Raw genomic sequence first — 13,699 nt, forward strand, 5'->3', positions numbered from 1 at the left:
CGGGGGTAATAACCCCTTCCAAAAAAAAAAAAAAACTCCCATCTTAACAATTTGTGGGGCGCTGCTCTGCGCGATTGGCTGCCACCTTTCGCCCACAAAACCTACAGTCACTCCACTCACTTCACAGTCTATTCTGTGAAGCGCTTTGAGATGTCTCGAATTTTTCTTGCGTTCGGCCCTCTCGAGCGGGTCCTGCCGTCCCGCTCGACCGGGGCTGAGGAAGGTGGGAGTCGCCTTCGTTTTGGGAGCTGCTTCTCCCCGAAGGGGAAGCGGGGAACACCGAAGATCGGAGAGGCTAAGACGAGGTGGAATTCTGGGGCCCTGGCTTTCACCTCAGCCCCGGCGGTGAGGATCCCCCACGCGTCGGGAGTATTATCTCCCTCGCCCTTCGCACCGATGGATTGCTTGGAAGACTCCGCGGGTGGGTTTGATGTGGGTGACCTGGGTTCCCAGAGCGGAACGAGACACTCGCGCACACACGCATGCGCACACGCACGCGCGCACACACTGGCACAGCAGGTCAGAGAGCCGCGCTGCTTCACGCGCTAACGGAGAGTCTCACGGTGGTGGGGTTCGATTACCGGTGCCATCGCTGCGGCGGCTCCACCATATGTTTCTGCTTAAAGTTACACGTCAGGAACCTCGCGGGTTTCCGTGCTCCACACACGCACACACGCACACACACACACGACACACACACGCGCCTCTGTTTTCTAATCGGTAAATAACAACCTGGTTGTCAATCGATTGGCGGATCGCTTTCCCCGGGGGTAACAGCAATGGTCACTCAAACCTACCGACTGCTCGTGGGCCACCGCTGTGCGCAATTGGCCGCTTCGAAATGCCCCCGAACGCTTATTGCAGCGGCTCTACAGTCTCGCATCACCGTTGTGTGACGGAGGGTGAAGAGGATCTCTCAAGACTGGTGGTCTACGGAAATCACCCACAAAACACACAGTCACTGCACTTTGCCGGGTATTCCGTGAAGCGCTTTGAGACGTCTCGGAAGACACGATAAGGCTTATTATTATCATCATCATCTGGACCCTGAGGGAAATTCTGCCCCTGTGTGGGGGGGTGGTGGGGGGGGAGGTGTGTGTGTGTGGGGGGGGAGTTGGGGGTGTGGGGGTGTGTGTGGGTGGGGGGTGTGTGGGGGTGTGGGTGTTGGGGGTGTGTGTGGGTGGGTGGGGGGGGTTGGGGGGTGGGTTTAGGTTTGTAAATGTTTTTTGAGGTGTGAGTGTGGAGTGTGTGGTTCTGAGTAATTGGGGGATGAATGCTGTGTGTGTGAGAGACAGAAAGAGAGGTATTGTGGTGGGGTTAGAGCTGTCTGTCTGTCTCTCTGTCTGTCTCTCTCTGTCTGTCTGTGTCTCTCTGTCTCTCTCTCTCTGTCTGTGTCTCTCTGTCTGTCTGTCTCTCTGTCTCTCTCTCTCTGTCTGTCTCTGTCTCTCTGTCTGTCTGTGTCTCTCTGTCTGTCTGTGTCTCTCGTCTGTCTGTGTCTCTCTGTATGTGTCTCTCTGTTTGTGTCTCTCTGTCTGTGTCTCTCTGTGTCTGTCTGTCTGTGTCTCTCTGTCTGTCTGTGACTCTCTGTCTGTCTGTGTCTCTCTGTCTGTCTGTGGCTCTCTGTCTCTCTGTCTGTGTCTCTCTGTCTGTGTCTCTCTGTCTGTGTCTCTCTGTCTGTCTGTGGCTCTCTGTCTGTCTGTCTGTCTGCCTTTCTCTCGACAGTTTGCAGTTACACAGATCCATCACAAAGCGGCGACAGCACTGGGAATTGGACAGACGTAGTCGCAAGAAGGACTTTGCCACTGAGGGGTGAGTGGATTTGCTGAGGAGCAAAGCACGAAAGGCTTTATTGCTGTTCCATTTAACTGCAAAACATTCTCGGGGGAGTGGGGGGGGAGGTGGGGGGGGGGGGAATACCAGCTTTCACCCCCATCACCCCCCCACCCCATCACCCCATCACCCCCACACCCCATCACCCCCCACCCCATCACCCCCACACCCCATCACCCCCACACCCCCAGAGCCTCTGGTGTGTGACTTCCTGAGATCAGCTGTTTTGAGGGTGTGTGTGTGTGTCTGTCTGTGTGTGTGTGTGTGTCTGTCTGTGTGTGTGTGTGTGTGTGTCTGTATGTGTGTGTGTCTGTATGCGTGTCTGTCTGTGTGTGTGTGTCTGTGTGTGTGTGTGTCTGTCTGTGTGTGTCTGTCTGTGTGTGTGTCTGTCTGTGTGTGTGTCTGTCTGTGTCTGTGTGTGTGTGTCTGTGTGTGTCTGTCTGTGTGTGTGTGTGTGTCTGTGTGTGTGTGTCTGTGGTGTCGCAGGAAAGAAAAGAAAAGGAAAGAGAAGCCATCAGAGATTAGCACAGATCCTCCCCCCATCCACCCCTCAGCCTCTGCTCCTGTTCCCTATCCATTCCCAGATTGGATTAGGTTGGAATAACTCTTCCCCTCCTCACCCTCTCTCTCTCTATCTCCATCTCTGTGTGTGTCTGTCTATCTCCTCCTTCTCTCTCTCTCTCTCTTTCCTCTCTCCCTTCCTCCCTCTCTCTCTCCTCCCAATTTTAGCTCCAAATCTAACTCCTGGCTCCTTCCCCCATCCCACTCCTGGAATCCCAATGGTGTCACTCACTACTGGGGGTTTGCATTGACTGTGTCCTCCACGTTGAGGATTCTTGGGGTTTAGCTCCAGTGAGTGAGGAAAGGGGGAAAGAGACAGACAGAGAGAGGGAGAGAGAGAGAGAGAGAAGGAGAGAGACCAGCCTTGCGAGGAGATCTTAGCTGTTCCCATGACCAGAGACTGTAGATGTTAACCATTGCCAGGCCCACAGCTTTACATAACCTGGAGAAGCGTGTATTAACCTGTTCAATCCTACAGAGAGAGAGAGAGAGAGAGAGAAAGAAAGAGAGAGGAACAGAGAAAGAGAGAGGAACAGCGAAAGAAAGAGCGAGCGAGAGAGAGCGCATCCTATACACATATATATAATCATTATCCTTCCATTTGATACCACATCAGGACTTCTTCAAAGGGCGGCACTCCATTCACTGTAAAGCCAAGTGACTGTGTATGTTGCCGGCGAGTGTATATTGTGTGGACCTGTAGCTCAGCGGTTAGAGAGCTCGCCGTGCGAGCCAGAGGACCCGGGTTCGATTCCCGGGCCAGGGCGAGACCTCGAGGCGAGGTTCCTTCCTCCGCGCACACTCACACACTCACTCACTCACACTCACACACACACACACACACACACACACACACACACACTCACTCACGCGCGTGCCTCTGTTTACCCAGCGGTAAGTAGGCACCCAGTTGTTAGTCAATTGGCGGATCGCTCTCTCAATTAAAAATCCCTCCTCCCCCACCCCAAAAAATGCGGTCGCTCAATCCACGACTGTTTGTGGGCACAATCGGGGGTGGGGGGGGGTTTGGGGGACCTTCTGCAGATGCTGTGCGACAACCCACCGTGTTACTTGCTCCCGCAGGACACCATGGGGAAAGCCTTGTCCCACTTGTCGCCGTCCTACAGAGCGAGCAAGGAGGGCGACTCGGGGCCCATCCTGGGGGAGGCCGACGGCAAAGGGTGTTCGGAGCAAGAGAGCGAGGAGCGTGGCCAGGCGGAGGGCAGCACACACCTGCCCTACGTCGAGTTTGTGGGGAGAGAGGTCAAGTGCCCGTCGTGCCAGGGGACAGGACGCATCCCTCGAGGTGGGCAAACACCATCCCGACAGTCACGGCTCCGCTTGCCTTTTCGCGTCGGGCGGATGTCCCCCCACCCCTACCCCAACCCCCCCCCCCCCTCCACCCCACCCAGGTCCTGTCCTCCCGACGTGAAAAGCGCATGTCAAACGTCATGTTGTTGTTGTTCTTTTTGCTTAAGAGAAATATCTTTTTGGGGTAAAAAAGATTGTTTTGTTTTTGGGGATGAAATAAAAGTTTTCTTTCTTTCTTTTTCTTTCCTTCCTTTTTTCCTTCTTTCCTTCCTTCCTGTTCTGTTGTGTGTTTCAGGGCAGGAGAACGAGCTGGTGGCTCTGATCCCCTACAGCGACGAGAGGCTGCAAACATGGCGCACGTCAGTGCTCATAGGTTTTACTTTAAAAAGTCTGTGTGCGTGTGTGTGCGCGTGTGTGTGTCTGTGTGCGCGTGTGTCTGTGTATGTCTGTGTGCGTGTGTGTCTGTGTGCGCACGTGTCTGTGTGTCCGTGTGCGCGCGTGTCTGTGCCCACGTGGGTCTGTGCACTGACTGTGCCTGTATGGTGTCTGGCTGTGCGCTGTCTGTGTGCCCGTCTGGTCTCTGGCTGTGCGCTGTCTGTGTGCCCGTCTGGTCTCTGGCTGTGCGCTGTCTGTGTGCCCGTCTGGTCTCTGGCTGTGCGCTGTCTGTGTGCCTGTCTAGTGTCTGAGACAGAGAGAGCGAGAGGGCAAAACTGACTGTATAATCCACACCCCCTGGCTTTTGCACGTGTAGTTTTTTTTGGGGTGGGGGGGGAAGTGGTCGCTTGGGAGTCAGTGTGGGGGGCGACGTGCCGGCAGCCAGGAGCGCTGGCTCGCTGCGACGCTCCTTGGGATGTCCGCCCGACGCGCAAAGGCTCTGCGTACGCCTGTAACTTGTTGTCGTTGTTGTCGTGGTTGTCTTCCCCCAGGAAGCTGTACGTGCTGATCGCTGTGGTGACCAGCCTCCTGCTCAGCGGGCTCGCCATCTTCTTCCTGTTCCCGCGCTCTATTGAGGTGGAGCACGTGGGGGTGAAGTCGGCCTACGTCAGCTACGACCGGCCCGAACACGCGGTCCACCTTAAGATCACGGTAAAAAAAAGTAACGCTCTTCCGCGCCCGATAAGCTCCGAAATTCCGGCCCGCGGGATCGGCGCCGCCTTAAGCGGGCGATGGGATTTGGGGAACTTCTTCAATCTGGTCTGAATGGTTCCTAATGATGATGATGATAATAATAATAATAATAATTTGGTCACTCAATCCACGGCTGTCTGTGGGGGACGCTGCTGTGCGCAATTGGCCGCTGAGCTTTGTTCGCCCACACAATACACAGTCGCGTCACTTTACAGCGTCTCCCGTGAAGCGCTTTGAGGAGTCGCGAAGGCGTGATAATCAGTTGACCGTATATTTTGTGGCAAACCGTAGTGGGAGGGGGTGGAGGGGAGGGAGTGGGGAGGGGGGGGGGGTGGTGGAGTCTCCATCCGGTTACGGTGCGCAGTTAACGTGCATTCATTTCCCTTTGCCAAACGCTCTCCTTCGCAGAATATCTTGAACGTCACCAACCACAACTTCTACACGATCAGCATCACAGACCTGTACGTCCAGATTGTGTTCTTCAGTGAAGTGATTGGGACCATCAATGTCAAGAACACTACAGCCATCAGGGCCCTGGGAGGGGGGCAGGTAAGGTCCGGCTCCCGTCCTCGTCCCAGCTTGGGCGATCGGTACTGCTCGCACGTCAGGGAGGGGCATCAATCACGTGGAGTCGTGTAGCTCAGCGGCCGGGGCCCCTCGCCTCGGAGGCGAGAGGATGTGGGTTCGATTCCTGGGCGGGTCAGGGCAAAACCTTGGGCAAGTTTCCTTCCTCCACACACACGAGCCTCTGTGTAGCCAGTGGTTTAGTCGGTTGTTAAATTGATTGGTGGATCGCTTTCCAGGGGGTAATAATCCCTCTCCCCAAAACATGACAACAATAATAATAATTTGGTCAGTCAATCCACGACTGTTTGTGGGACACCGCTGTGCGCAGTTGGCTGCCGTATTTCTCTCTCTTTCTCTCTCTCTCTCGGTCTTCTGGCAGACCGCCACCGCAGGTAAAGTTCGGGGTGCTGACGTTGAGGCTGTTGTGGAGATTACTGTGAGATGCTGCTCCCCCAGTGTGAGGGGCGCTATATAAGAGCAAGTTGTTGTCGTCGTCGTCGTCGTCGTTCGGCTGCTGCGTTCACTGTTTGCGTTTGTTCCATTTTGTTTTTATTTCTGCTTAGATTTTCTACACAGTGGAAGCCTTGTTAGAAGAAACTGGCATGTAGTGAGTACAACACTGCACTGACCTGCGCTTGTGTGTTTATATACATATATATGTATATATATATGTATATATATATTGTCTGTTCAGAGCTCAGTGCGTGAGGAGTGGGCGAGTGATCAGATGCCACACCGGTCGGGCGGCGGGCGGGGGGCTGACGCAGGGGGGGTCACGCGTTCGGATACCCTTGGCCCAGAATGTCACCTCGTCTCAGCCTGGTTTAAAATGGGTTAAAAAAAAAATTCCGCTGATGGGAACTGCAGGCACACCCATCGCCCGAAGCAACACGGATGGAAAATTTTATCCCCCGGAATTAGGGAAAGTTCCACCCCCCCCCCCTCCACCCCCCCACCCACCCACTTCGGTTTGTGGAAGGCGGTTTTCCAAGAGGGCTCGTGGGATTCGGGTTACTGACCCTAACACCTGGTTTCCTTTCCCTTTAAGCCATTACTGCACCATCCCAGAGATCAAAGTGCACAACATTGTCATCTCCATCCAGTAAGTCAACCTTACGTTTGGGCCAAACTATTACTGTTGTTGTTACTATTTTATTTATTTATGTTCTAACATTAAAAAAGTCACTTTTATTTATCGGGTCTCCGTATACAATGTATGTCGTGTTCTGGGGAGAAATGTAAAGAGGGCAGAATCTTTACCACTTGCTTTCTCTCTCGCGCTCTTCTCTCACTCTCTCACTCTCTCTCACTCTCTCTCTCTCTCTCTCTCTCTCACACCCTCTCCGTCTCTGGCAGAATCACGGTGACAGCCTGGTACCTGTCCCACTCCGAGCAAGTGTCCATCAACTCCTACCAGTACGTGGATTGCGGCTCCAACACCACCAGCCTGCAAAGCCCTTACTACCCTGATCAGAGCTCCCGCCCGGTGCTGCTCAGCTAACCCCAAAGCTTCGTGTCCTTCCCAACACACAGTGCATCCTCTGTGTGTGCGCCTGTCATCCCTGTGGCCTGATCAACACATCATATCAGCCAATAACTGCCCCCCCCTCGCCCCCTCCGTCTTCTTCCCCGCTTTCCTAGTTGTCTCCCTCCCGCCCTACCGTCAGCCTCTCTGCCCCCATCCCTCAGTCCCTCCGCCTCGCTCCCTCTCTCGCCTCCTTCAAGGCCCGTCTCAAGACCCTCGTCTTCAACCGCGCCCCTTCGGTCGCACCTACCCCCCACCCTCCCTCTGCCCTCCAGCCCCTCCTGATCCCAACCCCCAGTTCGGGGCCAAATCCCCAAGACTGTCCTACGCCTTGGGTCATCCTCCCGACGTGAAACGTGCTGCGTAAGTGTAATTTGTTGTTGTTGTTGTTGTTGATTTGATGCTTCACTGGGGGGAGTCGGTTAACCCACAGAGGGTCGCGATTTGCACAGAGCATTGTGTTTTGCTGCTGTTGTGGGAATTAAATCCTGTGCCTTCTGAAAAGTAAAGGCAAACTCCAGTCGAGGACCGGGTGGAATTTCGGAGCCTCCGGGTGGGCGCGAGCGGCAAAGCGATGGGATTTAGAGGGGTGTTACGTGTGCAGGAGAAATCCTGCAAAGGAACCTTTTCTTTTTGAGGATGTTACTCTTTTTAACGATGGTTTTATCCTCCCTGCCTTGGGTGGGGGGTAGCCCTCACTCCGTGCTCGGGTTCTCTCTCTCTCTCTCTCTCTCTCTCGCCGGGCTCGGCAGGTGAAAGGGTTAACAGAGTGCCTGCGCTTTATAGGAGCAGGAGGGGGGGGCATTCAGCCCCCTCCAGCCTGTTCCGCCGTTCTACTAGATCACTGTCATTGAAATAAACGTGTGTGTCAACTCGCAGCGTGTCAGGACTCTTCATTGTCAAAGACGTAGGGTTTGGAGGTGAGACTTAAAGACAGACAGGGTGTGTGTACGGGTGGGGGGGGGGCGAGGAAGGTGGGGGGTGGTGTGAGACGGAGAGCTAGAGAGAGGGATGTCCATTGATTGCGGGTGGGGGGGGGGGCGATGAGAACTAAAAGCTCGGTCACCGAGGAATGCGGGGAGTGGGAGTGGGAGTGGGAGGGGTGGGGGGAGTTGTGGGGAGAGCTGTAGGTCACTGAACATAACAGAGTAACGCCCAGTCTCTCCATATCCCCAGTAATGTTAAACCGCACAAGGAGACATAAGCAGGAGGCGGCGTCCCTCCAGGGAGAGAGAGAGAGAGAGAGAGAGAGAGAGAGAGAGAGAATTCCATTCCAACAAACTCTCTCTGGGATTTCCACGTGTAGGTGGGATGCATGGAATTCTCGGCCTGGTTCGCAGCCTCGTAAAGCACGTGATGGGACATCCTTCCGACAAGGGTCCGACATCTGACTGACCAAACGTACCCCAAAAAAACACGTCCCCGTTTCCTCAGCGGCTAAGCTGCCGATTGGAGAGGGAGGTCGGGTTGTGCGGCGAGAACGGGAGTCGGAGAGCGCGGCTGAGCCCAAAGGGTTTTATTGACTGCGATGGGTTCGTGTCAACCGGCCCTCGGTGGGGTCGCTTGGCTTCTCCTACAGCTGTCGGTCACTTCACTCCACATCACATCGTTGCTGCAGTTGAACACTGGGGGCAGTGGTCGAACTAAATTGCCGGGAGGTTCTCGGCTGTGAGGAAGTTATTGTCCTGGTGAGTGCCGCGTGGTGCCGTGCCGTGCCGTGCTGTGCCGTCAGGCTGACTCCTCGCTCCATCTCTCACCACTGCTGAACGTAGTCTGTGGACTGACGTCGGGGGGGAAAAAAGCAACACGTCAACGGGGGTTCGGGAATAAAGAACTTGCCTTGTTCCCTTCCCTCCCCGCTCGGTGTTTCGCCCACGAAAATACACAGTCAATTCACTCCACGGTGTATCCCGTGAAGCCCTTTGAGACGTCTCGAAGACGTGATAAGGCGCTGTATAAATGCGAGGATTATTATTATTATTATTATTATTATTAAGCAGGTTTGACTTCCCCGTGTTAAAAATGATTACAAAGCCGAGCAGCCACTCACTGTGTATTTCTTGGATCTCGGTCCTCCAAGTTCACTTGCGGTTGAAGTTTCTGGGACAACTGGGAGAGGGAGAGAGAGAGAGAGAGAGACAGTAACACAGGGAGTATGAACAAGGAGAGGAGAGAGTGGGGGATCGGCAGAGATGGATGTGCAGCGCACACAGCCCCTCCCGTCGCTGTTTGTACCTTTTTTCTCCTCCTGACTTGGCGGAGGCTCCACAGCTGCTTTAGGTATTGTCAAGAGTTTGTATTCGCCCTGAAACCCACAAAACACACAGTCACTACACTTTGCAGCGCATCCCGCGAAGCGCTTTGAGACGTCTCGACAACGTGACAAGGCGCTGCGTCAAATGCGAGGAGTATTATGATTAATATTATTGCTGAAACGCCGGGTCAGGTTATGAAATGAGACTACCATCCCAGGGGAGCCACTCCGTCGCAGCACCCCCCACCCCACCCCCCACCCCACCCCACCCCACCACCCCCACCCCTCCCCCCCTGATGAATGGAAAAATGATGGGGTTGGGAGGGGGGAGATTTTGCACACCCCTTTGTTATTGGTCCTGGGGGGGAATGTTAGAGGTTAGTGAATGATCCGCCGCTGCTCAGGTTCTCTCGACTGACAAACGCTGAGAGGGAAACCTGATCCTATTGTTCAGAGACGGCGGAGCTAATTCATTTAACTCATTAAATATCTAACCTTTCCACTGAAGGACGGCGCCTCTGACAATGCAGCGTAAACACTACCCCCCACCCCCACACACACACAACTTGCGCCACACCCCCCACCCCCACCCCACCCCCGTCGTTGGGATCTTAAGCTATCTTGAACCGGCAGAGAGGGAGAGCGCTGTAGACTGAACCCGTGTATTTCTACCCATAACAGTAGAATTACATCCCTGACTTCCCAACAATTAAATCATTGTTTTCTTTATAACTTAAGAAATGTTTTTAGGTTAACAGTCTCTCCATCGCTAAACTGCAAGTTTGGACAAACAGCATTTTGCAGAATCCCTTAATAATAATATTAATAATAATAACAACAACAACAATAATAATCCTTGCATTTGACACAGCGCCTTATCACGCCGTTGAGACGTCCCAAAGCGCTTCGCGGGACACGCCGTCAGGTGAATTGACTGCGTAATTCTGCGGGCGGAACGCGGCAGGACGACTGCGCCCGGCGGTGTCCCGCGGACAGCCGCGGATCGAGCGGGCGGGCGGGCGGGCGAGCAAACTGTTATCAGTTATCATCCTTTCTCGCGTTACCTCCTCCTTTGCTCGCTTGTCCATCAGCCTTTGCTTGCGCCGTGCTTCCCAGTGCAATGAAGACATGTGTTCTTTTTTTTAAAAAATTGCAGACAGAGAGACAGACACAGGGACAAAGAATATATATATATATATATATATATGAGAGAGAGAGAGAGAGAGATAGAGAGAGGACATCAGATGGAAACTGAGGCCAGGACAGGGGTGGAGGAGAAGCGATGTGCTGGGAACGGGGTTGATTGACAGGTCCGGAGGATGCTTATAAATTTAAGCCGTCACTTAGCAACGAGCGACGCCAAATATACCACGTGCTTCTCGACTCTCTACCCCCTCCTCTCTCCCTCCCTTCCCTCCCCTCACCCTGACCATTCCCCCCCCTCCTCGCTCCCTCCTTCCCTCCCTCACCCTGACCATTCCCCCCTCCTCGCTCCCTCCCTTCCCTCCCCTCGCCCTGACCATTCCCCCCCCTTCCTCGCTCCCTCCCTCCCTCACCCTGACCATTCCCCCCTCCTCGCTCCCCCCTTCCCTCCCTCACCCTGACCATTTCCCCCCTCCTCGCTCCCTCCCTTCCCTCCCCTCACCCTCACCCTGACCATTCCCCCCCTCCTCGCTCCCTCCCTTCCCTCCCCTCGCCCTGACCATTCCCCCCCTCCTCGCTCCCTCCCTTCCCTCCCCTCACCCTGACCATTCCCCCCCTCCTCGCTCCCTCCCTTCCCTCCCTCGCCCTGACCATTCCCCCCCTCCTCGCTCCCTCCCTCCCCTCACCCCTCACCCTGACCATTCCCCCCCCTCCTCGCTCCCTCCCTTCCCTCAACTCACCCTGACCAGTGTGTGTGTGTGTGTGTGTGGGGGGGGAGAGGGAGTGGGGGGAGATTTATTTTGGGGGGTGATTAGTTTTGGACAGAAGCCAAGGTGCGTTTCCCTGACGAGCCACCAGGCAGCGCCCTGTACCCAACTCACTGAGAGGAAGACCAATAATGGAGTCAGTGTCCCCACAAACAGCCGCGGATTGAGTGGCCAAACTATCACCACTTTTATTTAAAAGGGATTGTTACCCCCAGGAAAAGCCATCCTCCGATCGCCTAACAACCGGGTTCTTCCTCCTTACGGCCGGGTAAACAGAGGCAGGCGTGTGCGTGTGCGTGTGGAGTGAGGAAACGCGCCCATCGTGTTCTGCCCTGCCCGGGAAGCGAACCCGGGTCCTCTCGCTCGTGAGGCGAGGGCTCGAACCCCCGGAGCTACAGGACTCCATGTAAATGAAGACCACCCTTCGGCCGATTTGATCTCATCCTTCCAAGAATACCGACCCTACCGTACTTCAATTTCTGGTCACTCAATCCACGACGGGGACGCCGCCGTGCGCAATTGGCTGCCGCGTTTCGCCCACAAAACATACAGTCACTACACTTTACAATATATCCTGTGAAGGGCTTTGAGACGTGATCTCACACTGACAACCTGTGATGTGTGGATTGGAGTAGGACCTTACAATCCCATGTCACACTGCCCGGGACCTCAGACAGTTTGCCTACCTATGTAATGCGTTACTTCTACCCCCCACCCCACCCCACCCCACCCCCTGCCTCCTGCGATGGGAGGTCTTTTAAATGAAGACAGGAGTCCGGCTATGATGTCTCCCTCCCTCTGAGTTCACACGTGTTGGACAAATGCCCCCTTCCAACCCCCCACCCCCCAACACACACACACACACACACACCGTGACGTACATCTGATCAAAGGAAACAGGAGGTTGAAGGCTCGACGGCTGATCGCGGGCGGAGGTGGGGGTGGGGGTTGGGGATGGGAGAGGAACAGCCGAACGGGAGCGTGAGACAAGAACAATAACGCAGTGCAGTCGCCCGCGATAACACCTCACAGTGCTTTGAGGTTTTTTTCTAATGATTATCATCAGCGTCATTGGATGATAGTCTCAGATTGACCAGTCGAGCCTGAAATTCCCGGCCAGGTGTTGGTGTTGGTGTTGGTGTGTACACACGCCCTCACTCCCTGGTTACCAGGGACTTGCGTGAGCTCACGGCTGACACGCAGAGTCACCGCATCTCCTGCCGTCAGCTGCGATACAGTCAGGAAACTCCACTACATACAATGGGGTACAGTAGTACACGGGGCGTTCGGGACGTAGGTACGAGCGACCGTCAGGAAGGTGGAGGGCGGACTGGAAAGGACCGCTTTTTTGGGGCTTTTTTTTCCCGCCCGGCGTTTCCGACGTTCTTACACGTTGGTCACCACCGCCGCCAACAACGACAGCTTGGATTTCACACGGCGTCCCTCGCGCACGTTAGCGTCCCGGCGCGCTTGAAGGGAGAGAGAGGGTTTACAAGTTATTGAGTGGGAGTGTGACCCGTTCTCTGATTTTGTTAATGATAATAATAATAATAATAATAATCATAATCCTCGCAATTTGACCCAACCCCTCACACCACCAAAAAGGTTCTCGGAGCATCTCAAGGGTCTCAGCTGCGGTGACACTGGTAGAGGGCGGTTTGTGCCCAGCAAACAGCTGCGTGAAGTGAAGTGAAGTGACTGTTTTATTGCATCTGGAGGGCTGCTTTGCAGGAACACGCTCGTCCCTGAATAATCAATGGCAGGCCAGCACACGGCTGTGTTTGACGCAGTTTCCACCCCCCCACCCCACCCACCCACCCCAAACCCAACCCCCAACCCCAAGTAGGAAAAAAAAATGCCCTCCCAGTAATTGTGAATCTCTCTCCTCCAGAATAGTTGGAATAGTTGTCAATGAGTGATCACAAAGCAAGACTGGGCACATTCCTGACATTTTTTCCAAATGGGAGGGAGGGAGACTGACGTCAGGTAGTGAGGCGGTCCCTTTAAGGACCTTGTGAGTGATGCTGTGGGTGTGAGAGGGAGTCACTGGGAGAGGGATGTGGAGGATGGAGAGGGATCTGCCTTTGGGAAGGACTTGACAAGGGGGGGGAACTCTCTACAGAGAACTCTCTACAGCTCATTCACACAAGGACTTGCCCTGTCCAGATCCATCTTAGTCCCCCAGAGAGAGGGAGAGTGAGACACACACACACACACACACACACACAGACAGCATCACTCACCTGGACCACAAGCATCATTGAAAGGTATGGAACATAACACTTTAATTCATATTTCTGCTGTTTCCCTCTCCCCTCTCTCCCTCTCTCTCTCTCCTTTACTCCATCCACCATCCCATCCCACTCGTGTCTGAAGCTCTTTATTTTATTCTTCTTAAAGAAAACCCCATTGACCCCAAAAAAAAACCAGAGGGTGTTTCAAAACCAGATCTTTTTCTCTGTCTCTCTGTATAAAATGTACAGGATATGTAAAAATAACATCCCCACAACCTGATCGTTGTATGGGAATGACATTTGCAAATAATTCGAATAATAACGATAATATTTATTGCTATCACTGACAACAATAAGTTAAGAGGGAGATGTGCGTCAC

General features: G+C 54.2%; 1 protein-coding gene and 1 long non-coding RNA gene across 2 annotated transcripts; one reads left to right on the plus strand and one right to left on the minus strand.

Moving 5' to 3' along the window:
* The first annotated feature begins 1,694 nt into the window (after positions 1-1,694).
* On the plus strand, positions 1,695-7,076 carry LOC103172406 (transmembrane protein 106B). Its single transcript, XM_042343385.1, has 8 exons — positions 1,695-1,809; positions 3,475-3,697; positions 3,998-4,061; positions 4,629-4,788; positions 5,239-5,379; positions 5,961-6,004; positions 6,446-6,499; positions 6,754-7,076. The coding sequence occupies exons 2-8, from the start codon at positions 3,481-3,483 to the stop codon at positions 6,896-6,898; spliced, it is 825 nt and encodes a 274-aa protein (XP_042199319.1). The 5' UTR covers positions 1,695-1,809; positions 3,475-3,480; the 3' UTR covers positions 6,899-7,076.
* A 1,259-nt stretch (positions 7,077-8,335) lies between these two features.
* On the minus strand, positions 8,336-10,318 carry LOC121850657. Its single transcript, XR_006085701.1, has 4 exons — positions 10,241-10,318; positions 9,158-9,227; positions 8,973-9,031; positions 8,336-8,702 (listed from the first exon to the last, which is right to left on the minus strand). It is a non-coding gene; the product is annotated as an uncharacterized LOC121850657 (long non-coding RNA).
* Positions 10,319-13,699: the final 3,381 nt, after the last annotated feature.

Source organism: Callorhinchus milii, unplaced genomic scaffold (assembly GCF_018977255.1).
Source record: "Callorhinchus milii isolate IMCB2004 unplaced genomic scaffold, IMCB_Cmil_1.0 Scaffold23, whole genome shotgun sequence".
In the NCBI taxonomy this organism is placed as follows: domain Eukaryota; kingdom Metazoa; phylum Chordata; class Chondrichthyes; order Chimaeriformes; family Callorhinchidae; genus Callorhinchus; species Callorhinchus milii.